Raw genomic sequence first — 26,992 nt, 5'->3', positions numbered from 1 at the left:
GTTTGGAGAGGAATGCTGGGAGAATTCTGCTGCCTCTACTCAGCCATCTTATCACTACCTTCTTATGATTTCTTGAAATATGATGTGTAGGCTATTTTTTGGTCATGGGTTTCAGAAAGTCCAGTGGTATTTAAATATTTGAACTCAATTTGTTTTTCAGGTCAGTTGTTTTTGCAGAAATACCTTATATTTTCTTTTGTATTTTTTCAGTCTTTTAACTCTGTTTTTAACACTTTTTTGTCTCATGGGGTCATTAACTTCTTAGGTCTATTCTAATTTTCAGGGAATTTGCTGCCTGAGCAAGATTTTATACCTCTTCTGACAAGCTGTTAATTTCCTTTCTAAATCTTTTTCTTCCTCATAACTCTCAGTTATTTTCCTATGGTTTAGACTAGTGCTGAAGCTGGATTATTATTATTTATTATTATTATTATTATTTGGCTTTGCTTGTCGATATATTTGAGTCATTTTTCCCCCAAGGTTGAGTGTATTTTCATTAATAGCTCTTTATGATGGGAATCTTTTTTTATTTGTTTATTCTTCCAGCCTACTTCCTGACTCTGGACTTTATGTTAGGCCTAAATTCTTTGTATTTCTGTGGAGAACATCTAACCTTACCTTTGTCCGTTTGGGTCCTTCTGCTGCTTTCTGGGGTATTTGAATGTTATGTTATATCAGAATCTCAGTGTCAGCTCAGACTGGTGACCTGCAAGATCTCAGTGTTCCCGTGGTGGTATGATCTGGAGCAAAGTCTGATCAATGCTGTCCTTCCCCATGCTCTGCAAATTTGTGTTTGGGTCTGCGCAACACTTTTGTTGACTTGTTCCTAATTGGGAATTTGTGTGAAATGCTGCCAGACTAGAAAACTCTGCAGGTTCAGAGTGATAGAATTGCACGCTTCTCTGTGTCCTGGGATTCTGCTCCTCTGTGTCCTGGGATTCTGCTCTTCAGACTGTGCTAGAAGCTAGAACTAAGACACTATTCTGCTTCTGAGGTCACAGCCATACAGCTAATGTTTTTCTTTCTTTCTTTTCCTTTCTTCCTTTCTTTCTTAAAAATATTTTAATTTTTCAATTACATGTAAATATTTTTAACATTTGTTTTTTAAAATTTTGAGTTCCAAATTCTCTCCTTACCTCCCTTCCTCCCCTTCCCCCACATTGAGAAGGCAGACAGTTTGATATAGGTTATACATATTCAGTCATGCAAAATATATTTCCATATAAATCATGTTGTGAAAGAAAACAGACAAAAAAAAAACCCAACACAAACACAAGAGAAAGAAAGTTAAAAAAAAAAAAGCATGCCTTGATCTGCATTCAGAATCCGTCAGTCCTTTTCCTAGAGGTAAATTTTCTTCTAAACTTGTTTAATCAATCAGTCAACATTTATTGAGTACCTACTACATGCCAGGCACTGTGCTAAGTGTTAGGGATATAAAAAGAGGCAAAAGAGAGTCCCTCTCCTTAAGGAGCTTGTAATCCAGTGGGGAAGATAACATGCAAGCAGATACGTACAAAGCAAGCTATGTAAAGGATAAATAGAAAATAATTAAAAGAGGGAAAGCATTAGAATTAAGAGGGGTTAGGGAAGGCTTCTTGTTGAAGGTGGGATTTTAGTTGGGACATAAAGGAAGCCAGGGAGGACAGTAGTTGGAGTAGAGGAGGGAGAACATTCCAGGCATGGGGGACAGTCAGAGAAAATGCCCAGAGCTGAGACATAGAATGTCAGGGAGTAAGGTGTAAGAAGACCCTGAGGGGATTGGGTTATGAAGGGCTTTGAATGCCAAGCAAAAGCATTTTGTATTCACTCCTAGAGGCAACAGGGAGCTTTTGGAGTTTATTGAGTAGGTGTGTGACATGTTCACACTTGTGTTTAGAGGGAGGAGAGAATGATAAAGAGGGTCAAAGAGAGTGAATATTGAGAAATTGGATTTGGCAACTAAGAGATCATTTTACTAATGATCTTTGGAGAGGGTAGTTTTGGTGGAATGTTATCTTTGGAAGCCAAATTGTAAGAGGTTAAGAAGAGAGTGAGAGGAGAGAGAGTGGAGGCACCTACTGTAGACAGCCTTTTCGAAGAGTTTAGCTACAAAAGGCGGATGACATAGGACAATAGTTATTAGGGATGGAAGGATCAAATGAGGGTTTTTTTCAGAATAGAGAGACGTGGGCATGTTTGTAAGGTAGCACGAAATGAGCCAGTAGAGAGGAAGAGATTGGAATTAAATGAAAGAGTGAGAATGACAGAAGGGGCAAGTCTATTGGAGAAGATAGGATGGATTGGGACCACTTGAACAAATGGAGGGATTAACCTTGATAAAGAGTAAGGCCATTTCATCATGTGAGACAGGGGTGAAAGAAGAGAAAATGGCAGAAGGCACATGAGTTATAGACAAAGAAGAGGGAGTTCACTGCAAATGTCCTCAATTTTTTCTGTAAAGTGTGAGGCCAAATTCTTAGGACAGAGGGCGGAGGGAGGGGTGTCATGGGATGTCTGAGGAGGGATGAAAAGGTTTGGAAAAGTCATTGTGTACAATAGGGTAGTGAATTGATAAGGGAAGTCAAGTAGGATTTCCTCACAGCAGTGAGGGCCCAGATGAAGTTATGTAATTTAAATGTATAGTGGACCTAGTCAGAAAGGTTGTATGCTTTTCTCTACATTTGTTCAGCAGCACCTGGGTAGGTGTGAAGGCATAGAATGGTGGGAGTGTTCCAAAGCTGATGCTTGACTGGGCATAGTGGGATATATAATAAGGGAACTGTTCAAGAGAGGAAGGCAGTGTAGAGTTGAATTGGTTCTCCAAGGACTCAAGATGGGGAGAAGGGGAGAGAGTGACTAGTGCAAGGAAGATGACCTGGCAGAGAATTAGGGGGTCTTAACAACCCCCCCCAATAGGAGCAATAAAGCAATAGAAAAGAGAAGTACTTGAACTGAATAATAAGATGAAAATCATGTATGTGATTTGAAGAGTTTTGAACTAGTGAAATAGGTTAGATATTAAATCTGGGAAGGAAAAATTTGGCAAGATTTTGGATAAACTGAGGAGTACTTGAAGAACAATTTTCAGGTCCAGGTACTATTTCAGATTCTTTTACTCTTTGTAAGAGAAGCAGGATCAAGAGCAATTAAGGAGGGCCAAATTGGCTTAGGAGGAAACTGAAAAGGTAAATGTTGGACAGACTGCGTTAGGTAAGTAAGAAAATGCAAATGAAGGTGATTAGAAGGTTAGGTGCTTTGATTTAGTAGATTAATGGGTAAGGCAAATTGGTGAAACCCAGTAGAGATTGGTGCTATGCCAAAGGGGAGGTGGGTGTGGGTGTGTAGTTGAGACAAAGGAAAAAAAATGAGTAGAATTTTCAGTTTATTAAGAATTGATAATTAGCTCTAAAGTTTTAATGGCACTTAAGGTTGAGATGGGAACACCCACACCCTGAAACCCTGATTTCAAGAATCCAGGCTATAAGTATGATTTTTATGATAAAAAGTGATTTGCTTATTCTGTGTAGTGTTTTAATTTCTTCTCCAACTGCCTGTTCTCTGTGTAGGCTGATTTTCTCCTGGAGGAGAGAATAAAGGGACTCAAAGAACAGATCACCTCACTTTAGGTTGTTAGGGAAAATGAAGGGTTCCAAGAAGAGAAGAGAAGCAAGAATTCTTAGAGGAAAAGAGAATCTGAGGTGGAGGGGAGACTTCACTCCTCTGTATGATGTCCAATGAAAGAGTGTGACAGAGAGGAGGAAGGGGAGGGAAAAAGGCATCTGTACAATTAGAACTGGCAATTTAAAAAATATAAATAGTATTTTTTTCCAATTACATGTAAAGATAGTTTTCAACATTCACTTTTTTTGTTGCTGTTGTTGTTTTTGTTTTTGTTTTTTTGCTTTTTGCTGAGGCAATTGGGGTTAAGTGACTTGTCCAGGGTCACACAGCTAGTTAAGTGTCAAGTGTCCGAGGCCAGATTTGAACTCAGGTCCTCCTGACTCTAAGGCTGGAGCTCTATGCACTGTGCCACCTAGCTTCCCCTCAACATTCACTTTTTATAACATCTTGAGTTTCAAATTTTTCTCCCTTTCTCCATCCCCTCCCCTCTCCCCAAGATGGCAAGCAATCTAACATAGATTATACATGTGCACTCATGTTAAACATATTTCCACGTTAGTTATGTTGTGAAAGAAGAAACAGAACAGAAGGAAAAAAATCATGAAATAAACCAAAGAAAGTGAAAATAATATGCTTCAATCTGCATTCAGACTCCATCAGTTCATTCTCTGGATGTGGATAGCATTTTCCACATGGCAGTTTTTGAAGAGGAAAGAATTGGATGCTCTGAGGAAGGAGAAACTTTTAGAGTAGTGCCACCAGAGCTGTTTGGTGAGAGGTCATTTGATAAGGGGCAGAGAAAGAAGAGAAAAGTAATAGTAAGTGGTGATTCCCTACTCAGGGTCACTGAGGCCCACTATTTGTTGACCTGACTGATAACTGTATAGAGATCAGAAGCAGGATGTTTGAAAGTCACATGTTGAATTTATCATAGTTATAAGGAACAGTGAGCTATGCCTGATAGAGATTCATAGTTTCATGTAATTTCTCTTATGTTCTTCTTTGTATATGAGGATATATGTACACAAACATATGTGTAAATACATGTGTGTATATGTACAGGCTTATACACACGTGTATGTATGCATACATACATACACACATAGGGGAATGATCATTTTAAGTTCATAATTTAAAAAAAAAACCAATAGATGTCTTTTGTTTATCTGAGGTATGTATCCAAGAAAGAGAACTTCCTATGATTTATCAAAATGATGCTAACTATGCATTTCTGGTCATTCATGTGGGTACAATTGACACTTCCAGAAGGAACTCAAAACGTATTGCTAATAATTGTTAATGAACTCTTGGGCAAGAAACCAGTGACTATAGGGACGCAAGTTGTGTTTTCCTCATTGTTATTCATTGAAGACAAGGGGTATGGAAGAGAAAAAATTAATATGGGAAGTGAATACCTTGTTAAAACAATTGGTTATCTAAGAATGGGATTTGGATTTCCACATTATAGATTACAACATAGGATTGACAGATTCCTGGCTAGAGGCGGTGTGTGCCTGACTGACCATACACCTAACGTACTAATGTGTTTGCCGGGCGTTTTGCAAATCAGATTTAAAAAAATCTTTAATGGGGAAGCTAGGCGGTGCAGTGGATAGAGCACCAGCCCTGGAGTCAAGAGGACCTGAGTTCAAATCCGGCCTCAGACACATGATACTTAGTAGCTGTGTGACCCTAGGCAAGTCACTTAACCCTGACTGCCTCACTTAAAAAAAAATCTTTAATACAGAAAGGATGGGGGAAGGAGAAGACGGCTTATGTATCCCCAAAGTTATATATTATAGAACGCAGATACAAAGAATGAAGAATAGCACCTGACACACCCAGAGATTGTCAAGAGACAAGATCCAAAGAAGGAGCCAGTGGTGAAGCCCAAGACCTTACTGTCTATGTATAAATACTAAATATTTGGGCAACAAGCAAAAGAAACTAAAATGAAGGGAAGGAGCAGATTTAAACTCATAACAGTCGCTTAGACTTAGTGGGATGAAACTTAGGACTATCACTCTCAATGGGTATGCCTTATTCAGAAGAGACCTGATAGATAAAAGAGAAGGTGGGGTAGCATTTTATATTTCCTCTTCTGAGGAAATCAGGAACTAGAGGGAGGAAGTATGATGGGGAGTATTTGGGTGAAGGTCAGAGGGAGAGAAGCAGAAGTGATTTTGTCATTAGAGTAAACTATGAACCACTTGAACATTAAGAGGAAATAGATGAGGAGTTTGGGAAACAGGTAAGAAGTCTGGCCCAGAGACATCATTTAGTAGTGATGTGAGACTTTAGTTATCGGAGACATTTGTTGGATCTCATTTTCTCTTACAAAAGCAGAGGAACAAATAATTCCTTCATTTGCTTTAATGATAATTTCATCCTTCAAAAAGTAGAGAAACCAACAAGGGGAAATTCTCCATTGTATCTGATTAACAGAAACTAGTTTCTGAAGGCAGAAATGATGGAAATCCAGTGGGGAAGTGACTTTCCTATTCTCAAGGTCATGACAGAGGAGAAGACGTCTAGGCATAATCTTAACACGTACCCTAAATTTTCAGAAAAGAGATTTCAAAGGTTTCAAAGAAAAGATAAGATAAGAAAAAATGCTCCAGGAAGAATGGAAGAGGCTCAAGAATGAAATTTTGAAGACACAAGGGGAAATGATTTCTTTGAAGAGAAGGGCAGTGATTTTGATTTTCAAGGGAGAGCGCAGAGACTGTAAACTAAAACCTAGTGAGCTTGGCTTTGATTCTTGGGAAAAGTCTGAAAAGGATCATTAAAAACATAGTTTGTGAACATGTAGAAAAGGAAGTAGAAATAACAGAGTCAACCTACTTTTCATTAAGAACAGGTGATTCCAGTCTAATTTTTACCTCCCTTTTGGCAGACTACTACTAGACCAGTAAATGAGGGAAATTGTATAGATATAGTTTCCCTTGAGTTGAGCATTTCCTCCCTCTCCACTATGCTTCTGACTTTCCAGACTTCAGCGATATACTAAATCTTGATTACTCTCCCCCTGGAACATTCATCAGCCTTGGTGATCTTCTCACTCTGAAATATTCTTCTGCAATGTCAGCTCCCTTCTGCCATTGGTCAGTTCCCCCTGAGGTCTCTGTTTTTTGAAGGGTCCGTGCAAGCCAACCTTAATTCTCCTGCTGACTGTGCTTCTGACTTTCTGGATTTCAGCACCATGCCCCTGAGCCAAGTACCTTTATCGCTCTCATTTCATCGTTTTTAGTTTGTTTTGAGGAACTCTGTGAGGGCAGGGTTTTTAGCTTATATTTGTTTCCCCAGTGATTAGCACAGTGCCTATGCTATTAAATGCTTCTTGCCTTATGTTGTTTTGAGCAAAGCTTTTGACAAATACATATGTGTGTGTGTGTATGTGTATATATATATATATATATACATATATATATATATAATTTGTGGAGAAGATGGAAAAAGAGAATAGATGACAAAACATACAGATGTATTCATAGCTAGTTATTTAGTGTCAGTAGGTCTGTGCTTGACCCTGCATTGTTTAAGTTTTATCAAGGACTTGGAAAAAGTCATAACTGGTATACTGTAACGAAATAGCTCAGCTCCTGGCAAATTCACAATAGATTCAGCCAGGCTGAAAAATGATAATGGAGCAGTAGATAAGGGATTCATTCCACTTTATTCTCAATGGCAGCAGGTCAAGACTAGGTGAGAAGGTATCCACATCTCCTGGCCAGTGCCGACTTGATTTATAGAGAAACAGACAAAGAAGGCAACATGCCAACAATAAGCTCATAAGTTTTCAGTAACTTTGATTATCAGGATGTGTCAGCGTAGAGCAGGCACAGTGTGGTGTTTACAGGCTAAGCTCAAAAGTTTACATTAACTGTGGTTATATAATGATGTGTTAACGTAGCGCAAGCATGGTGTGGTTGTTTACCAGCTATGGATCCTGGGAGCTTATGGGAATTTGTATCAAAATAGATCCATATCACATTCATATACTTATACCTATCAGATTTGCAGATGACACAAAATTGAGAGTAATAGTTAATACACTGAATGATAGTCAGGATCCAAAAGGATCTTGATAAGAGGTAGAGCATTGGGTTGAGAAGAAGAAATTCAACAGAGATAAGCATAAAGTCTTGCACTTGGGTAAAAAAATCTATTTCACAAGTATAGGATGGGGGAGTCATAGTTAGACCATCAGTTCTGAAAAAAGGTCTTAGGGTTTTAGTGGCTGACAAGTTCAATATAGGTCAGCAGTGTGATGTGGCAGCCAAGAAGTTAAGCTAATGAGATCTTGGGCTACATTAGGAACGATATAGCTTCCAAGAATAGGGCGATGATAGTCCCATTGTACTTTGCTCATGTCAGAACTCATCTGGAGTATTGTATTCAGTTCTGGGCAACATGGTTTAAGAGGGACATTGATAAACTTGAGAGTATCTGGAGTGGTCAGTCAAGTTGGTGAAAGGGCTTTTAGTTCATAGTATATGATTAGCAGATGAAAGAATTGGGAATGTTAAGCCTGGAGAAAATAAGATTCAGGGAGAACATGATAGTTTTCTTCAAGTATTTTGAGATTGTCACATGGAGGAGGCTTTAGAACTATTTTGTTTAGCCCCTCAGTGCCATATGTTTTGTACATGTAGGTTTTTTCCTTTTCTTTTGATCTCTTTGGGATAAAGGCCTGGTAGTGGGATAGATGGGTCAAAGGATATCTGTAGTCTTATAGCCCTTTGGGCATCATTCCAAATTTTTCTCCAGAGTGGTTGAGCCAGATCATAACTCCACCAGCAGTGCATTAGTGTTCCAATTTTTCCACACCCTCTCCAGCATCTGTCCTTTTCCTTTTCTGTTGTGTTAGCCAATCTCATAGTCATGAGGTAGTACCTCAGAGTTACATTAGTTTGCATTTCTCTGTCGGTGATTTAGAGCATCTTTTTCATATGATTACTAATAGCTTTGATTTCTTCTTCTGAAAACTGCATGTTCATATCTTTTGACCATTTATCAACTGGAGAATGGCTTTTTTTTTTTTTATAAATTTGACTCAGTTCCCTATATATTTGAGAAATGAAATCTTTATCAGATAAACTTGCTATAAAAATTTCCCCCCCATTTTCTTGCTTTATTTCTAATTTTGGCTACATTGGTTTTGTTTATGCAAAAACCTTTAATTTCATGTAATCAGAATTATCCATTTTGTTTCCCATGTTCCTTTCTATTTCTTCTTTGGTCACAAACTCTTCCCTTTTCCATTTGAGTAGTATGTCATTAAAAGTGTAAATTAATTTTGGTAATATGGCCATTTTAATTTTTTTTGGCACGGCCTAATTATGAGCACTGAATTTCTTCAGCTATATACTTTTTCTTTCTTTAAGTAGCACTTTGTCATCAAATCTATGTTTTGTGTGTGTGTGTGTGTGTGTGTGTGTGTGTGTACTGTGATGTGATATTTTAGAGAGATTTTCAACAATAAGTGTTGAAACAGGATTTTCTGATTACTATTCAGATTATCAGAAAATTCAATTAAATGAGATGCTTGTTGCTTGAGCATTCTGGATAACCACTGTTTGACTGTGCAGCTTTGAAATTAAAAATGGGTTAGTTTGATGTGATGAAAATGACTTTCTGCTTTGTAACCTTTGGGAGTGGGGAGAGTGGGAGTGCATTTTCATACCTTTGGGATTATCTATCATCCATCTCTTTAGTGTGGTGTTACATAACTCATACATCTTTTTTTTTCACTCACACAGCCACAACACTAGTTTATTAGGCTTTTATCACTTTCACCTAAACTATTGCAGTACCTTCTAACTGATTTCCCTGCCTTAATGAGCACTCTTTCTGTTCTAATCCCACTTCCACTTTTCTAAAGTGTAAGTCTGACCATGTAACTCTCTCCCTTCTGTCTCCCCTCCCCTTCCCCACTTCCCTCAGTCCCACCTCTTCACTATGCTACATTGGCTTCCTTCAGGATCAATAAAAGTACCAACCTCAATAACATAGCGCTTTAAGGTTTGCAAAGCACTTTACAAATATTATTTTATTTGATTCTCATGACAGCTCTGGGAGGTAGGTAACTTATTATTCCCATTTTACAACGAGGAAACTGAATCAGACAGTCTGAAAAAAAATAAAAACAAAAAGTAAAAAAAAACCCAAGCTAATAAAATTATATAGCTTGTTTTATGAACAGTAGAGGGAAGGGGCATGACTTTTTTTGTTTAAAAAAAAGAATTTGCAGCTACATTAAGGTACCACCTCTCACTTTCAACATTTGCTTTAGTTATCCTGTGCTCATATGCCCTTCTGTCTAAGAAGAAAGCGTCTGTTAAGTGACTAGTGTATCTTTCCTCTTCCAGAGGGGTTTTTGTATTGTAAAAGAGGAAAACAGAATGCATAAGGAATAGTTGTCAAGGTGTTAAGTTGTGGACATTAAAGCAACTGAGTTGAAATAGTTTGGGTAGAAAGACCTTGTTGGGCCCTTGAAACTTCTGTTCGTGCCAACAATTACAGTCTCCTCCTGGGTTATAAGGCTCGCCCTATATTGAGTTATAGCAGTACTTGAACATGTGAAATCTACAGATAATCTAATCATTTTTTTTTATCATTTAATTTTATCCCCCAGGCTTTTCTCACAGCTCCTAATAATTGGCATTTGAATTTAACTTCTTTCTATTTTTCCTGATCATCTTGATGGGAATGTGACTTGATGTTAACATAGCAAGAAGCAGAACCTAGTAAGGAAGAGGGCCTAGTAATGAAGAGCCTACTTGGAGAATACATAATGTAGTTGGACCTGAGTAATTGAAGTATGATTATGTATGTATTATGTAATTGAAGTATGATTATTCACTAGAATTGTTTTGTTTTGTTTTTTACTACTAAGCATTATTTAGTTCTTCCAGAATCTTAAGGTTTCTTTCTTTGCAGTCAAAAGATTGCACTTGTTGGTTTGTAAGCTGTACTTTTAAATAGAAATGAGAACTTTCATAATGAAACAATTTCTGCATTTGAGAAAGCTAAATTACAGTAATTAATTCTGTTAGGTTATAATGGAGTTATTGTAGAGCCAAAATAGTCCTCCTAGGTACTATGGGAAAGATTTTTTTTTCTTTAAAATGTCTGCACTAATTTCTTGCTTTTTATTTCTTCTCATCTCCCTTTAGATTCTAAAGTGGTCAGACTGTTGTTTGCCATTAGCCTGCAGACCTGGAGAGCCTTATAAGCTATTTGCTGAAGCAAGTATAGATAATTTCAGCGAGTTGGGCATTGCCTTCATGGAAAACAGGCTCCAAATGGATAATGGAATGGTACCACAAAAGATTGTCTGTACGTATCTTCATGAATAGATTCATAATAGTAATCTGTAATATGTTATTATTTTAGCCAAAAAGACTATTTTTCCCCTTTAGTTACTAAGATTCAAGACCAGTGAGTATTTTCAGTCTAATTCAAAATCTTGTAAGCATTGAAAAAACCCTAAAACAAAACATTTAACAGTGGTATGATGCTTTTGTCATACATTATTTTAATGCTTTCTCTTTCACCTCTTGACAGCTTGTAAGCTGTACTTTTAAATAGAATTGAAAACTTTCATAATGAAACAATTTCAGCATTTGAGAAAGCTAAATTACAATAATTCTATTAGGTTATAATGGAGTTATTGTAGAGCCAAAATAGTCCTCATAGGACTATTAGAATCTCTAGCTCCATTTATGATTTAGCTCAAGTGTCACTTTCTGCAGGAGGCCTTACCTTCTAATTCTATCTTCTACTCTGTATTAATCTTGTATGTACTCATTCATGTATGTATTTTCACCCTATTAGAATGTAAGTTTCTCGAGGGTAGCAACTGTTTTTGCTTTTTCCTTCTATCCCCAGTGTGCCTAGCACATAATAATTGCTTCATAAAGCTTATAGATTGATTCATTTATTACTCTTAGTTGAAAAGCTTATAGAATACCCTTAAAAACGACTTCCTTATGTTGTCCTTTCTAGGGTACTGTCTTTAAATTCAGAAGCCATGTTATTTTTGCTGTCTCACTTAAAACCATTTCTTAGTCACTTTGTGCTTCTACTTCTTAACCTATATGTTTGATTGAAGTTATAGTAGTTGCTGCCATCTCTAAGCTCAGTCGCTTAGATCTTAGTTTTTTGAAATTTTCTTTCAATTTTTTTTTGTAAATGTTGTTTTTAAAGTGCTTCTGGAAAAATTTTTTTAAATCTAGAAATCTTTATAAATGCATATATAAAATGTTTCTTCCTTAATTAGAAGAGTTTGTAGTTCTAGTGAATTTGATATCTATGAACAAGTATCTGTCATGTGAAAGTCCTTGAACTTGTGAAAATTGCTTTGCTTCTTGGTTTGGTTTAAATTCAAGGTGCCCAGAAAATATTAAAATGATCCATTTCTGCAAACATTCTTGAACTTATAGGATAATAGATCTATAAGTGGAAGGGATTTCAGAGGCTTTCTGGCCCACCTCCCCCAACAATAAAAACAAATGATCAGACATACAAAATGTATAAACTCTCACTAAAATCTTTGACATTTTAAAAATTAGAATCAAATGAACTAAAAGCAGGGGTGAGGAACCTGTGGCCTTCCAGGTCCTTGGGTGTAGCCTTTTGACTGAATTCAAGTTTTACAGAACAAATCCTTTTATTAAGGGGATTTGTTCTGTGAAGTTTGAATTCAGTCAAAGAGCCACACTTGAGGACCTGGAGGACCACATGTGGTCTTGAGGCCTCAGGTTCGCCACACCTGAACTAAAAGCCATTAGACAGATGAAAAAAATGCTTTTGTTCTGTGTTTCCTTCCAGGTTGCTAGCTTTTCATTTAGGTCTTCTCTTTCTTTTTTTCTTCCTTCCATTCTGTCTTTTTTTCTCCTTGATTTGTACTTATAGGCAATGTTTATAGTTATGATTCTGCTAATTTAGTTTTGAATCACTTTGTGTAGGTTTTTGGGGTATTTTTAGCTTCAAATTTGTGTGATTTATATAAGAAAAAGCATTGTGAAAATTTTGTATTTAATCTGTGTGGGAAGTTCCTTGAATTTATCATGTGATTGAAGTGGGGTTATGAGTAAATAAAGAAGTGGAATGCCTACCTTAGGTTGTTTTGCTTTAGCATGAAAAATGTGATTTGGGTATAAAATCTGAGTAGTATAAAATGCTGAATCTACAAATTGTAGGTATTGTCTTTTTTCCAACTTTAAATAATGAAAAACTTATATATTCATTTAATGTTGATACCACTAATTTTATTTTGTTCTTCCTTTGAACAAAGGTTGCATGTAATGTTGGTTGCAATCTCTTTTGTGTTGTTTTACTTAACTTTGTGAAGATAGGGTAACGTGGGGGATTTACTTTGGAATACACTGGGGATTTATAAGATGTGCTGAAAAGAATTTTGTCAGTAAAAATAAAAACAGTTCTTTTCTCTTCATGCCCTAGCTGTACATCTTCAGGATTCAGTGCTGAAAGAGCTACAGCAGTTGACATCATCCACGATCACAGAAGTAGAAGAATTAACTTCAGCCTTATCTTTCAAAATTAAACCTGGACAGGAAGGGACAAAGCATTTAGGCAGGGATGACCAAAAGGTTCAAGATGAGGAGTGTAATCAGAAGAAAAGCAGTGCTTCTCAGGAAGAACCCACCAGTGTATCAGAAAAAGGAGATGATGTTGATGAACACCATCACTTACATCTTTCGAGCTGCCATGAATGTTTGGAACTAGAAAGCAGCACCATTGAATCTGTCAAATTTGCATCTGCAGAAGACATTCCTGATCTTCCTTATGATTTCAATAGCAGCCTAGAGGGCAGTGTTAACACAGCCTGCCATATTGGACAAGGGAAAAGAGTCAATGTTACTGGAAAGCCGCCAAATGTTTTACTCTTTGTGGGTTCTGACTCCCAGGAAGCACATCAAAGATTCCAGCAGCTCCGTTCCATTCTGACTGACTGTGTTGACACTGATAGTTATACAATCTATCACCTGAAGGAGAAGAAGGTACTTAGTGATCCATGGCTGCATAACTGTTTACTGTTGATCATTGCCACAGAGCAGCCCATTTCTGAAGCAATTTGCCAACAGTTCATGGCATACCTATCCCAAGGTGGGAAGGTTTTGGGGCTGTCTTCCTCCTTCACATTTGGTGGGCTACAGCTGAGAAGCAAAGAGGAACTGAAGAAGACCATTCAGACCCTGGTTTTTTCCAAGGCTGATAACAATGAAATGAAACTGAATGTTCTGACCAGTGGCAGCATTTATGAAGAAGGCACTGGGGAGCTTCTCAGTCTTGGAAAGCTCAAGGGTTACTTAGAAAACATAGAGAAAGACAAGATAATTGTTCATTTGCCTTTTGGAACAAATGGAGGAGAAGCTATTCTTTGTCAGGTATTAATGACAGAGCTAGTAAGAAATTAACTTTTTCTATGGCTTTTGCCGTAAAAAGGTTGAGAATGTTTGCATTTTGAGGATCATTTTGACTTAATTGAAACTGAGGGTTTTTTCTTGGTTCATGTTGAGTGGTTGGTTTGCTCTAGACTTCTTTTTGTATTGTGCATACATCATGAATAATCCAAATCCTTTCAGTGGGGAGGTGTTTGAAATAATTCTCTGATTAATTGAGGATTAATTAGGAAACCCTTTTTATTTCAAGCTTTATTGTGGAAAACATTTTCTAAAATGTATCAGTCTACTTTCCTGAATTAGGAAGAAGAGCATAGAGAATATGATTGATCCTTTCTTTGGTTTGGTATTTTGCAATACCTCATGCTTATTATTCTGAATATAAGTGATCATCAACATCATCTTAAAGTGTTGAGAATTGGGCTGACTGTATTTTCTAAAAAAATTCTTATTTTTCAATTTTTGTTTTTTCAATTTTATTTTATTTTCATTTCTGAATTCTCTCCCTCTTACCTCCCCCTTCTCCACTTAACTGAGGAGGCAAGAAAAACAAAACCTATTATAAATATGTATGATCAAGCAAAACAGATCCCCAAATTAGCTATGTCCAAAAAAGAAAAAGGAAAGAAAGAAAATGTGTTTCAAGCTATACTCTGCATCCATCATTTCTCTATTTGGAGGTGGTTTATAATGAATATTTTGGAACTCTGGTTGGTTATTGTGTTGATCAGGGTTCCTATGTCTTTCAAAGTTGTTTAATTTTATAATATTGTTATTGTATAAATTTTTCTTTTGATTCTACTCACTTCACTCTGCTTTAAATCATAAATCTCAGGTTTCTCTGAAACTATCCTTGTCACCATTTCTTATGTTACAAGAGTATGTCATCACATTCATATGCTATAACTTATTTAGCCAATTGATGGGCACCCCTTCATTTTCCAGTTCTTTGCCACCATGAAAAGATATACTGTAAATATTTTTGTACATGTGGATCCTTTTCGTTTTTCTTTGACCTTTTTAGAGTATAGACCTAGTAGCAGTATCACTGGGTCAAAGGGTATGTGCAGTTTAATAGCTGCTGAATGTGTATTAATCTCAGAACACATTTTGGCAGTTAGAGACTTTATTGAACATGTATAACCCATGAGTTTAGGGTTTTTTAAAATTTTTGATTTGTTCATCTCAATTGAAAGTTGATGGAAAGAGAGACATTTAAAAGTGACACTCCTTTCCTAAGACTAGAGTTCTTTGACTTTTTTTGTCAGACCCCTTTGGCAATTTGTTAAAGTCTGTGAACTCTTTCTCAGAATAATATTTTTAAAGGCATAAAATAAAATACATAAGATTACAAAGGGAGTCAGTTTTATTGAAATAGTTATAAAAAGAATCCCCCCTACAAGTTTACAGACCCCTGTTTAAGAAGTCCCATAGTAAGGTTTCAGTGAATTACTTTTGGACCTAATTATTTTAGCTATTCTTTTTTCCTTTTCAGTTTACTTATTTATTTATTTTTTAGTGAGACAGTTGGGGTTAAGTGACTTGCCCAGAGTCACACAGCTAGGAAGTATTATGTGTCTGAAGCCAGACTGAACTCAGGTCCTCCTGACTCCAGGGCCAGTGCTCTATCCACTGTGCCATCTAGCTGCTCCTTCAGTTTATTATTTTTTTTAATTAAAAAGATGTTATATCTCTATGTGAATTTATCACATGATCCAATTGAGATGGACCTTATTAAGGGGTTCTTAACTTTTTTGTGTCATGGACCCTTTTGGCAGTCTGATGAAGTCTTGACTCCCACCCTTCACAGAATAATTTTTTAAAAAAATTCATGATTGAGGGAAATGCTAAGTTTCAGTTAGAAGTTAGTGAAAAATAAAGATGTAATTTAAAAAAAATTCAAGTTCACAGATCCCTTAAAATCTATCCACAGACCTTTTTGGTCTCCCCCAAAAGAGGATATTAGTTTCTTTGTTTTTCTAGAATTTTCGTCTTTCTTTTTTTTTAACTTCTTTAAAAATTTGTTTATTTTTAGTTTTAAACATTCACTTCCACAAGATTTTGAGTTCCAAATTTTCACCCCCTCTCGCCCCTCCCCCACCCCAAGATGGCATGCGTTCTAAATACCCCTTCCCCTAGTCTGCCTTCCCTTCTCTCTCCCCCCCCGCTTCTCTTATCTCCTTCCCCTTCTATTTTCCTGTAGGGCAGGATAGATTTCTGTACCCCATTTCCTATATTTCTTATTTCCCAGTTGCATGTGAACACATTTTTTTTAAACATGTGTTTTTAAAACTTTGGGTTCCAAATTTTCTCCCTTCCTCCCTCCCCACCCACCCTCGTTGAAAAGGCAAGCAACTCAATACAGGTTATACATGGACAGTTATGCAAAACACTTCCATAGTAGTCATGTTGTGAAAAACTAGCTCTATTTCCCTTAATCCTATTTTGCCCCCCCCATTTATTCTATTCTTTCTTTTGACTCTGTCCCTCTTCAGAAGTGTTTGCTTCTGATTACCCCCTCCCCCAATCTACCCTCCCCTCCATCATCCCCTTGCTCTCTTGTCCCCTTCCCACTCTATTTTCCTATAGGGTAAGACAGATTTCCATACCCAATTGAGTGTGTATGTTATTCCCTCCTTAAGCCAAATCTGATGAGAATAAGATTCACTCATTCCCTCTCGCCTTCCCCCATTTCCCTTCCATTGTAACCTTTTCTTTTCTGTTTTTTTTTTGTGAGATAATTTACCCCGTTCTACCTCTCCCTTTCTTCTTCTCCCAGTATAATCCTCTCTCACCATTTCATTTTTTTATCCAGATTATCACCCCTTCATCTTCAAACTTCATCTATCTATCTATCTAATCTATCTAATCTATCTAATCTATCTATCTACGTACATATAATTTTTTCCCCTCCAGCTACCCTAACACTCACAAAGGTCTCATGAGTTACAAATATCATCTTTCCATGCAGGAATGTAAACAGTTCAACCTTAATAAGTCTCTTATGATTTCTCTTTCCTGTTTACCTCTTCATGTTCCACTTGAGTCTTGTATTTGAAAGTCAGATTTTCTATTTAACTCTGGTCTTTTCATCAAGAATGCTTGAAAGTCCTCTATTTAACTGAATGACCATTTTTTCCCCTGAAGGATTATACTCAGTTTTGCTGGGTAGGTGATCATCTTCTCTTAAAACATTTAACATAAAAAGATTTTAAAACCAAAATAACTCTTGTAGGTCAGGAAAGATCTAGAATAACAAGCATTTTTCCAGTCTTGCTGCAAGTTGCCTGAATTAATTTCCAAATGGTTTTATTGATATTTTCTGCTGCTTACATCACCATAGTTATTTGAAGTATCATTCCCTTCCCTTCCCAGAGAACCTTACCACATAAGAAATAGTATTTTTTAGAGAACAACAAAAAAAAAAAATCAGCATAACAGACCGATACTTTAAAAAAGTCTGAAAGCACACGCAAAGTGTAATATCTGTGAACCCTCCACCTTCAAGAAGGGGTAGGTTAGGGTGTCTTCTCATCTCTCTTCATTTGACTCTTGCTTGATTTTTATAATTTTTTACATTTACTTTTGATGTTTTGGTGTATCATTGTTCTTTCCACTTACATTGTTGCGATTACTGTGTATTTTGTAGCCTGGGAGTTGGAGGAGGGTGCTGAATGACTCGGGGTCTGTGAGCATCAGTTTATCATTATTGTTGTTTTTGCCTTCTTTTGTGTTCTTATAGACCAGAACATGGAGACAGCTGACGTTGTTTTAACTTTGGTTCATAATTTTTGTTTTGTAGAGGTTTGCGAAGTCATGGGAATCAGAGAAAATATTTGTCTAGTCCTCCATCTTGTCACTTGTGTGACTCTGAAGTCTCTTGTGAATTTATTTTTAAAGACTTAGTGAAGAATTATAGAGTCATAGATTGAGAGCGGAGAGGAACCTTGGAGGCCATTTAATCCAAACTTTTTTTTTCTTTTTCTTTCTGCAACTACATTATCCCAGAAGGCACTCTATTTTTTTTTTCAGAAAATTGCTGACCATCTCAGCTTCCAGGAGCTATATTTTAGCTTTGCATAACAAGTTTTAAACCGTCCCTCCCACCTCCTAACTTCTCTCTTACTGTCAAGGTGAACGTCATCCTCCCAATACCTCAGGCTTACAACCGAGGTGTCATCCTCAACTCCTCGCTATCTCTCACTCTACATATCCATTGTGTTGCTGAGGCCTGGCGATTTCACCTTTGCAACATCTCTTGAATACACTCCCTTCTCTCCTCTGACATCATCACTATTGTAATACAGATTCTTGTCATCTCATGCCTAAATTATTACAAAAGCTTGCTAGGGTAAATCTTGCCTCTGGTCTTTGCTCATTCCAATCCCTCCTCCAACAAAGTGATTTTCCTAAATCACAGGTCCAATCATGTCACTTCCCTACCCAATGAACTCCAGTGGGCTCCTTATTGCCTCCAGGATCAAAAACAAAATCCTCTGGGATTCAGAACCTTTCATAGGTTCATAGGAGGCTAGGGCCTCCTCCTACCTTTCCAATTTTCTTATACCTTACTCCCCACAACATACTCTTTGATCCAGTGACACTGACCTCCTTGTTGTTCCATGTCATTTTCTGGACATTTTCTCTGTATCCCTCCTGCCTGGAATGCTCTCCCTCCTTAATTCCACTCACTGGCTTCACTGGCTTCCTTTAAGTCCCCCTTAAAATCCTGTCTTTTACAGGAGGCTTTTCCCAACCCCTCTTAATTCTAGTGTCATCCCTCTGTTAATTATTTCCTACTTATTGTGTATATAACTTGTTTGTTTATATTTGTTTCTTGTTGTTCCATCCATTAGATTGTGAGCTCCCTGAGATCAGGAACTCTTTTTTACTCTTTTTGTATCTTCAATGCTTAGCACAGTGCCTGGCACATAGTAGGTATTTGATAGATTTTTATTGACTGATTGACAAATGTTACCACCACTATGTGCATACTTTTTCTAGAAAACTGATTAGACTGCTCCTGCTCTCCATTTCTGTACCTTACATAGTGAAAGCTGTTTTGCTACACCATTAAATTATACATAGTTATCATAATATAACTTGGTCCTTGCAGGTCATTACCATAGAGAAAAAAGCTATAGAGTAGACCCTCAAAAATGAGGTTAAAATCTTTAGGGCTTTGTCTTTGATTTTAGATGTTATCCAGTCTAGTAATAGACTTCATATTTTCTCCTCAGGAATATATAGATGGAACAATATCAGTGACATCAACCAATCATTAGTTCAGGCCAGTTAGTTTTCCCCGTTCAATTTCATAGTCTTCCCCTTTTGTAATATAATCTTTTAAAAAAAAAAACAAAAAAACCCAAGTCTTTAATTTCATCAGTGTAGGGTAGTCCTGGTAAGGAACTACTTCTTCCAGTGCTTATTGAACCTTCCCTGCAATTCACCTTGAGGAGTTGTCTGGGATATGAAGGTAAAGTGACAGCTTCACATGGCCTGCATTGGTCAGAGGCAAGGCATTGGTCAGGTCTTCCTGACATTGAGGCTGGTTTTTTGTCCACTGAGTTATACTACATCTCCGTAATATAAATGTAATAATAATAAGTGATTTAATACCATAAGAGAAAGATGGTTCTTTAAGGACAAAAGAAAATATGTGATCCTGTAAGTAGTCAAGTGAACTTCACATTTTGTACTATTTCCAGTAATTATAAAAAAGAAGAAAAACCCAACTTTCTCATTCTTACTACTGAAAAAAGCTAGAGGAAGGTATCCAGATTCATACTAATATTTTGAATAGCGAAGTGATTAGAACTTGTCAGTATCTTGTTCAGTAAAGTTCCCTATTTTACTTTAGAGAAAGATATTGTTATTCTTGGCCAAAACTGAGGTCAGAGTTGTGTTTGTTTTTATAATGCTCTTTGATTGATAATTGGAATGAAAATCACAAGAAACTGAGAGATACAAGGCTGGCTTTTGCTGATACCTTCTCTTTGGGGAGATGAGATATTTCTTAAGTGCCTAAAGTATTTTGTACATATTACCAGTTATTGCTGTTATGCCATTTATTTCATATTAAATGCATGCATTTGGAGTTGGAGGACCTCGATTCAAATTCTGGATATAACACATGCTACTTATATGATGATAGGCAAGTAGCTTAATCTTCTGGGCCACAGTTTCCTCATCTGTGAAACAGAAGGTTGGATTAGATGACCTTTAAGGTATCTTGCAGTTATAATATGTGATCCTACAGAAACAAGTCGCGTAGTCTTGAAACTCTATGACAGTGAGCCCAATTAAGTCAATTTGGATTGTCTTACCTATTTAAATATATTCTCTTTCCTCATGAAGCCCATTTACGTATATGTTGAAGCTATAGATGAAAAATATGTATGCCTAGGTCATTGCTTCCTGACATCTTAAAGATGTTTTATTATAAACATTTTTCTTTTGCCAAGCTTTCTTTTTTATTTTTTGAAATGATTTTTTCAATCAAGTCTATTTTTTTCATTCTTTCCCTATTCCTTTAAAAAAAAAAGAAAAGAAAAACAAAATCTTTGTAAAAAATATAACTAGTCAAACAAAATTTTAGTTTCTACCCTGGCCATGTCCCTGAAATATATGTCTCAATCTTCACCTGAGTCCAGCATCTGGAGTCAGAAAGCACTGAGTTCAAATTCAGCCATACCATTTACTAGCTGTGTGACCCTGGGAAAGTCATTTAGCCTTATTCTTCCTTGGTTTTCTTATCTGTCAGGGGGTGATAATAATAGCACCTACCTCCTAAGGTTGTTGTGAGGGTGAAATAAGATAATATTTGTAAAATGCTTTGCCATCCTTAAAGTTGATATGTAAATGCTAGTTGTCACCATCATTATCATCATTATTATTGTTGCAAAATCCTTGAGTCCAGAGATGATGTATTTCACTTTGTTTTTTGGTAGTTCCCTGCAACTATCTGGCTCAGAGCTTTATAAACTCTTCAAGTGTGACTTACTCTGGGAAAATGTAATTGTGAAAGCAGGTTCTTGGTTCTTTTTCTCAAGCAACAGTGTCCTTGAGCTCTCTGTACCACTCTCGTTCCCTAATTACCAACCCTATCCTGTTCACCCACTCTGAACAAAACATATTCTCTAGATAGATATGTTATGATAAGCTAATTCACAATAAGGCATATGTAACTGATAAGACTTAATGTTTTATCTTCATGGAGGGATTTGTATTTTAACAGGGCAGCAGAGTCATAAGATAAAGAAATGAGGGCAGCTAGGTGGTGCAATGGATAGAGCACTGATCCTGAAGTCAGGAGGACCTGAGTTCAAATCTGGCCTGAGACCAAACACTTGACGCTTACTAGCTGTGTGACTCTGGGCAAGTCACTTAACCCCAATTGCCTTTAAAAAAAAAAGAAGAAGAAGAAGAAATAGTCCGATTTTGAAATATCAGTCATCCTCCAGGGAGCTCTATTTTTGGGAGGGCAAAAAATGCCCTTCTTTGGAACCCCCCCCCCAAATAATGCCATGCCTACTCATTAGGGCAGCTCTGTGAGCAATTCTATATGCTGGTTAAGTGTATACAAATACTACTTTGTATTTTAGCTGAGGAAGAGTGTGGTGTTGTTTATGGCAGTATGACTTAAACAATCTTCTAGACTTAGGTAAGTTATTTAATCTTGGTTTCCAGCTTAGGGAGTAAGAAACTTTTTGGCCTTTAGTGCATTTGTTGACATATGTAGAGAGATGATTTTCTTAGTCCTCAAACATTCAGAATCTTCATTGTGGCAATGTTATAAAAACCTCTCAGGCACTTTTCTAGCCTAGAAGAAGAAGAAGATTGTCTATTGTTTTAGTAAGGCTTTTGAGTTTTTTTTAATTGGCCCATCGTTGAAGTAACATATACAGTTGTCTCAGGCTCTAAATTTTGGCCTTATTCATCATTAGATAAGTATTTGTTAATTTTTTTCTTTTGTCTAACTGGTGAGTGTTTATCTTGTAGCATATGTAGGCATCCTAATTCTCTGTTCTTTTCTTTAGGTGCACTTGGAAATGTCTCCCAGCACTTTAATACAAACTCAGGATGCCTTTAATTTGTTGAAATCGAGCAATTTCAAGAGATATGAAGTCCTTAAGGAGATCCTGACTGTCCTTGGCTTAAGTTGTGAATTAAACAAAATCCCTCCCCTGACTCCTCTTTACTTATTCACAGCTGAGGAGGTGAGTACATTTAGAAAACCTCAGTTTATGATAATTGAACTTAATCTAGTAAATTCTTAGGGAAGTTAATGCTTTTTTTCTCTTTATCAGCTTTAAATGGTTATTTTTTTCCCCTTTATCAGCTTTAAATGGTATATATACATATCTATATATATGTGTATATGTGTATATAGTTCATTGTTTCATTCCATATGAAATATTTCACCTGGATTTCATCTTTAAAGTGATATTTTCTATGCATAACAAATACATATATGCATAAAACATATATGTATACAGATAATGTGTATACAGCACATGTGTATATATGTATATATGTAAGTTTTATAAGGAGAAGGGATTTTATTTCATTTCTGAATGTAGTTTCTTTTACTTGATATGTGGAAAATCTAACATGTCAAAAATGTGATTCTTGAGATTGTAGAAAAATTCTTGGGGCACCTTTTTTGACCACAAACTTGTTAACTTGGGAAAACAATTTATTACTTTTGTATTTTAACTTTATTTTGGTACTGTCTCTAAATCTCTGTAAGAAATCAGAACATTTGATTATTTCATTCTCCTGAAGTCTGCCACCTAGTGGCACATGAAACTGAGATGTTCTGTTCTCATGCCACACTGGATGGGTGAAGGAAATTCTCAGACAGTTGAGCACTTTACCAGGAATCTGTCTGTTCTTCCTCTCTCTCTACTCTCCCTCTGCCCCCTCAGCTTTCTTGATATTTTTGCAAGATATAGAATGAAATTTTTGTTGCTTTGAATGCAGTTGTATACCATAATCTTTGGTTGAGTCTATGATACTTTGGTAACGATAAACTTGAGACTTAGGTTTTGTTTGGCTAGAGAACTCTTCTAACTCATCTTCGGTGATTGCCTTAATTGTGTCTATTGTACTCACCTACCTAGGCAAACTAATGTATTTAGTTATTTTAAGAGAGGATTTGATAATCTAGGCAATGCTTGATAAATGTTTATGGATTTGTAGTTGTTTGATGTGGGCAGCTAAGTGGTGCAGTGGATAGAGGGCTGGGCCTGGAGTCAGGAAGACCTGAGTTCAAATCTAGCCTTAAGACACTAGTTGTGTGACCCTGGACAAGTTGCTTAACTCTGTATGCCTCAGTTTTCTCATCTGTAAAATGAGCTGGAGAAGGACGTGGGAAACCACTCTAGTATCTTTGCAAGACAATCCCAAATGAGGTCAGAAAACATGGGACACAACTGAAATGACTGAATGACAAGTTGTTTTGTCCGTGAAAAGGCTGGTCTTGTAGCCAAGAGATTGGAGTTAAAGTGCTGCTGCAGACAGATAACTTTTGTGTCACCATAAATGGGCAAGCCAGTTAGCTGCTTATTGTCCCAGACAACTCTCCACACATCGTCGCCGTTGCCAAGGTTCATTATTTTCTACCTGTGCAACATTTCTTCTGTACACCTTTTTCTCTCCATTCACAGCCACCCTCCTGTTGCAGGCTCCCATTGCCTGATGCCTGCACTGTTGCAGTCGCCTTTTGGGTATTCTTCTCGCCTCAACTCTCTTCCCTCTCCACCTCATCCTCCATTTTGCTGCCAAAGTGATCTGCCTAAAGTGAAGGTCTGACTCATGTCATGACTTTGCTCAGTAAACTCCAGTGGCTCCTCGTTACCTCTAAGATCAAATATAAAAATTCTCCATTTGGCATTTAAAGCCCTTCACAAAGTGGCCTCTTCCTATCTTTCTACTCTTTCACTTGATTCTTTTCCATGCATTTTTATACTTCAGCAACACCTGTGTTCTTGCTCCTATACAACTTTGCATCTCCTGACTCTGTGTCTTCATTGACTGTTCTTTTGAAATACTCTCCCTCCTCACTTTTGTCTGCTGACTTGCCTGGCTTCCTTCGAGAGTCGGATCAAATCTCACCTTCTCAGGAGGCCTTTCAGTATCTTTCACTCCTAGTACCTTCCCTCTGAGGTTACTTTTCATGTACTATATTATATATGTTTTGTATGTACGTAGCTGTTTGCATGTTGTCTCCTCCATTAGAATGTGAGCTCCTTGAGGGCAGGGATTGTATTTTTGCCTTTATTTTTATCCTCAATACTTTACACAATTCCTGATAGATAGTGGCTACTTACTAAATACTTGTTGACTGACTGACTGAAGGACAACTTTAAGACTAAGGTACCTATGAATTGCTGATCTGTATTGGTAGAAATTTCCATACTTTGAGTTCCCCACAGCAATGAAATTGTAGGTCAGGACAAAAATGATTTTTTTGAGTTTCTTGTCCCATGTGAAATTAACTCTCATTTATATAGTACTCCATAAAGTTATTTCTTACAATAGTTTTATAAGAGAAATAGTGCAAGTATTATTATTCTTTTTACAGGTTAAAAAACAGACTCAAAGAGTCTTGCTTAAAATAGGCGGCAACTTGGTGAAATAATTTGGGCTCAGGTTTTTGACTGTTCTTTTCCTTCTGAGTTACAGCTGCCTTTGAAATGACAGTGGCCTTTAAAATGAGTCTTTGATGATTGCATATGTATAACCTATATCAGATTGCTTGCCATGAGGTTGGGGAGGGGAGAGGGGGAAGGGAGGGAGAGAGGGAAGGATAGAATTTGGAACTCAAAAATTTTTTAAAATGTTAAAAAATTATTTTACTATGTAATTGGGGAAAAATAAAATAGTAAAAAAGTAATGTTAAAAAAAAGGTCACCAGCAAAAAAAAAAAAAGTGAATCATTGTCATTTGTACTTTGTCATCTTGGCAGCTTAACACATTTCATTGGAGATAGCATCGTGGTACAGTGGAAAAAAACACTGACTACAGAATCAGAGAGGTAGGTTCAAATCCTGCCACTGATGCTTATTAACTGTGTGACCTTGGGCAAGTTACTTAATCTCTTTGGGCCTCAGTTTCCTCATTTGAAAAATGAGGAAGTTGAACTAGATGACCTCTTTCAGTTCTAATGCAAGACAGCTGTCCATTAAGAATCAGTCTTAACATGAAGCTAATACTGGTAATTGGACTGGGAGAATATATCTATTTCTTTGTTCATTTACCTCATTTGAGCAGTCTGAGAGAACTATATTCTAACTTAACAAGGTATTGGTATTGTTCAAAAATTTATTTATTAATTTTTAGTTTTCAACATTCACTTTCATAAGATTTTGAGTTCTAAGTTTCCCCCCCTTCGCTCCTCTCCCCCCTTCCCAAAGCGGCATGTGGTCTTATATAGGCTATACATGTACAGTCATATTAAACATATTTCCACATTAGTCATGTTGCGAAGAATCAGAACAAAGGGGAAAAACCCTGAGAAAGAAAAAACAACAAAAAAAAGAGAAAATAGTATGCCTCAATCTGCATTCAGGCTCCATAGTTCTTTGTCTGGATATGGATAGCATTTTCCATCATGAGTCTTTTGGAATTGTCTTAGATCCTTGCATTGCTGAGAAGACCTAAGTCTATCAAAGTCAGTCATCATACACCGTGACTGTCACTGTGTACAGCGTTCTCCTGGTTCTTCTCACTTCATTCAGCATCAGTCCATACAAGTCTTTCCAGATTTTTCTGAAGTCTGTCTGTTCATCATTTCTTAAAGAACAGTAGTATTCTGTTATATTCATATACCACAACTTGTTTAGCCATTCCCTAGTTGATGGGCATCCCCTCAATTTCCAATTCTTTGCCACCACAAAAAGAGCTGCTATAAATATTTTTGTTCATGTGAGTCCTTTTCCCTTTTTTATGATCTCTTTGAGATACAGACCTAATAGTGGTATTGCTGGATCAAAGGGTTTTATACAGTTTTATAGCCCTTTGGGCATAGGTCAGTATTGGTATTTTTTTAAAAATCTAAAGGTTGAATTTTTTTCCCCTTCTAGTGGTATAGTAATAGATATGGCTTATTTTGTCTTTTGTTTTTAAGAAAAATTCTTCAACTGAGAATAACTGACTCTTATAAGCCAATATATGAATATTTTAAATGTTTTTAGGAATGAATGTTGTGATTTGTTTTTCACTTGGATCTGAGTAGCTTGAAACTCCTTCAGCTTTTCCTGGTGTTTATAATGGAGAAAATATCGACCCAGTCCTGTAACTTAAGTCCACCTTCTGCAGAAGGCCTTCCCCTGGCCTCTCCCCTGGTAGCCATCTAAGACTGCCTTCCGTTACATTGTATGTATCTCATATCTACATTGTTATTCACATGTCTTCCTAGGTCCTAGAATTTTCCTAAGCTCCTTGAGATCAGGGACCATATTTTTTGCCTTTCTTTGTATCTTTAGTGTTTAGTACTATTCCTGGCACAGGTACTATTATAGTGCTTAATAAATGCTTGTTGATTGACTGACAGATCAAATAACATGTTCTTTTCATTAAGCCCTTAGGCAAGGGGCAGAGTCAGATTAAAAGTAATAGTTATCTTTGTTTGGTTATTTTTTTGAGGATTTATGATTTCTTCTGTATAGAGAACTCCTGGCATATAAATTTCTTCCATTGGTTAAGAAAGTTGCGGGGAGCACTAAGGTCTAAGGGATTTGCTCAAAGTCAATAGGTAACATATATCAGCAGCTGGACATGAATCCAGGTTTTCCCGACTCTGAGGCTGGCTCTTTCTCCACTATCTCCTGACAACTGTCTGTTTTGCATATAAAGTTTTCTTCTTATACTTCATCAAGTGGTCTCCTTTCTACCTTTCACTGTGGTATTAAGGGTTGGAATGGGGCAAGAAAAGAAGTATGAATTCTTGT

General features: G+C 36.8%; 1 protein-coding gene across 3 annotated transcripts in view; it reads left to right on the top strand.

Annotated features, from left to right (window-relative positions):
- HLCS (holocarboxylase synthetase) overlaps positions 1-26,992 on the top strand; it is a 225,857-nt gene that overhangs the window by 20,557 nt on the left and 178,308 nt on the right. For all 3 annotated transcript variants that reach the window (XM_027875605.1, XM_027875607.1, XM_027875606.1), the window contains 3 exons: positions 10,782-10,944; positions 13,072-14,018; positions 22,076-22,255. In XM_027875605.1, coding sequence (XP_027731406.1) covers positions 10,782-10,944; positions 13,072-14,018; positions 22,076-22,255 — 1,290 coding nt within the window. The remainder of the gene's footprint in view (positions 1-10,781; positions 10,945-13,071; positions 14,019-22,075; positions 22,256-26,992) is intronic.

Source organism: Vombatus ursinus, unplaced genomic scaffold (assembly GCF_900497805.2).
Source record: "Vombatus ursinus unplaced genomic scaffold, bare-nosed wombat genome assembly UNPS02014809.1, whole genome shotgun sequence".
Lineage (NCBI taxonomy): Eukaryota > Metazoa > Chordata > Mammalia > Diprotodontia > Vombatidae > Vombatus > Vombatus ursinus.
The sequence above is the reverse complement of the archived record's forward strand: the minus strand, read 5'-3'. Positions and strand labels throughout refer to the sequence as shown.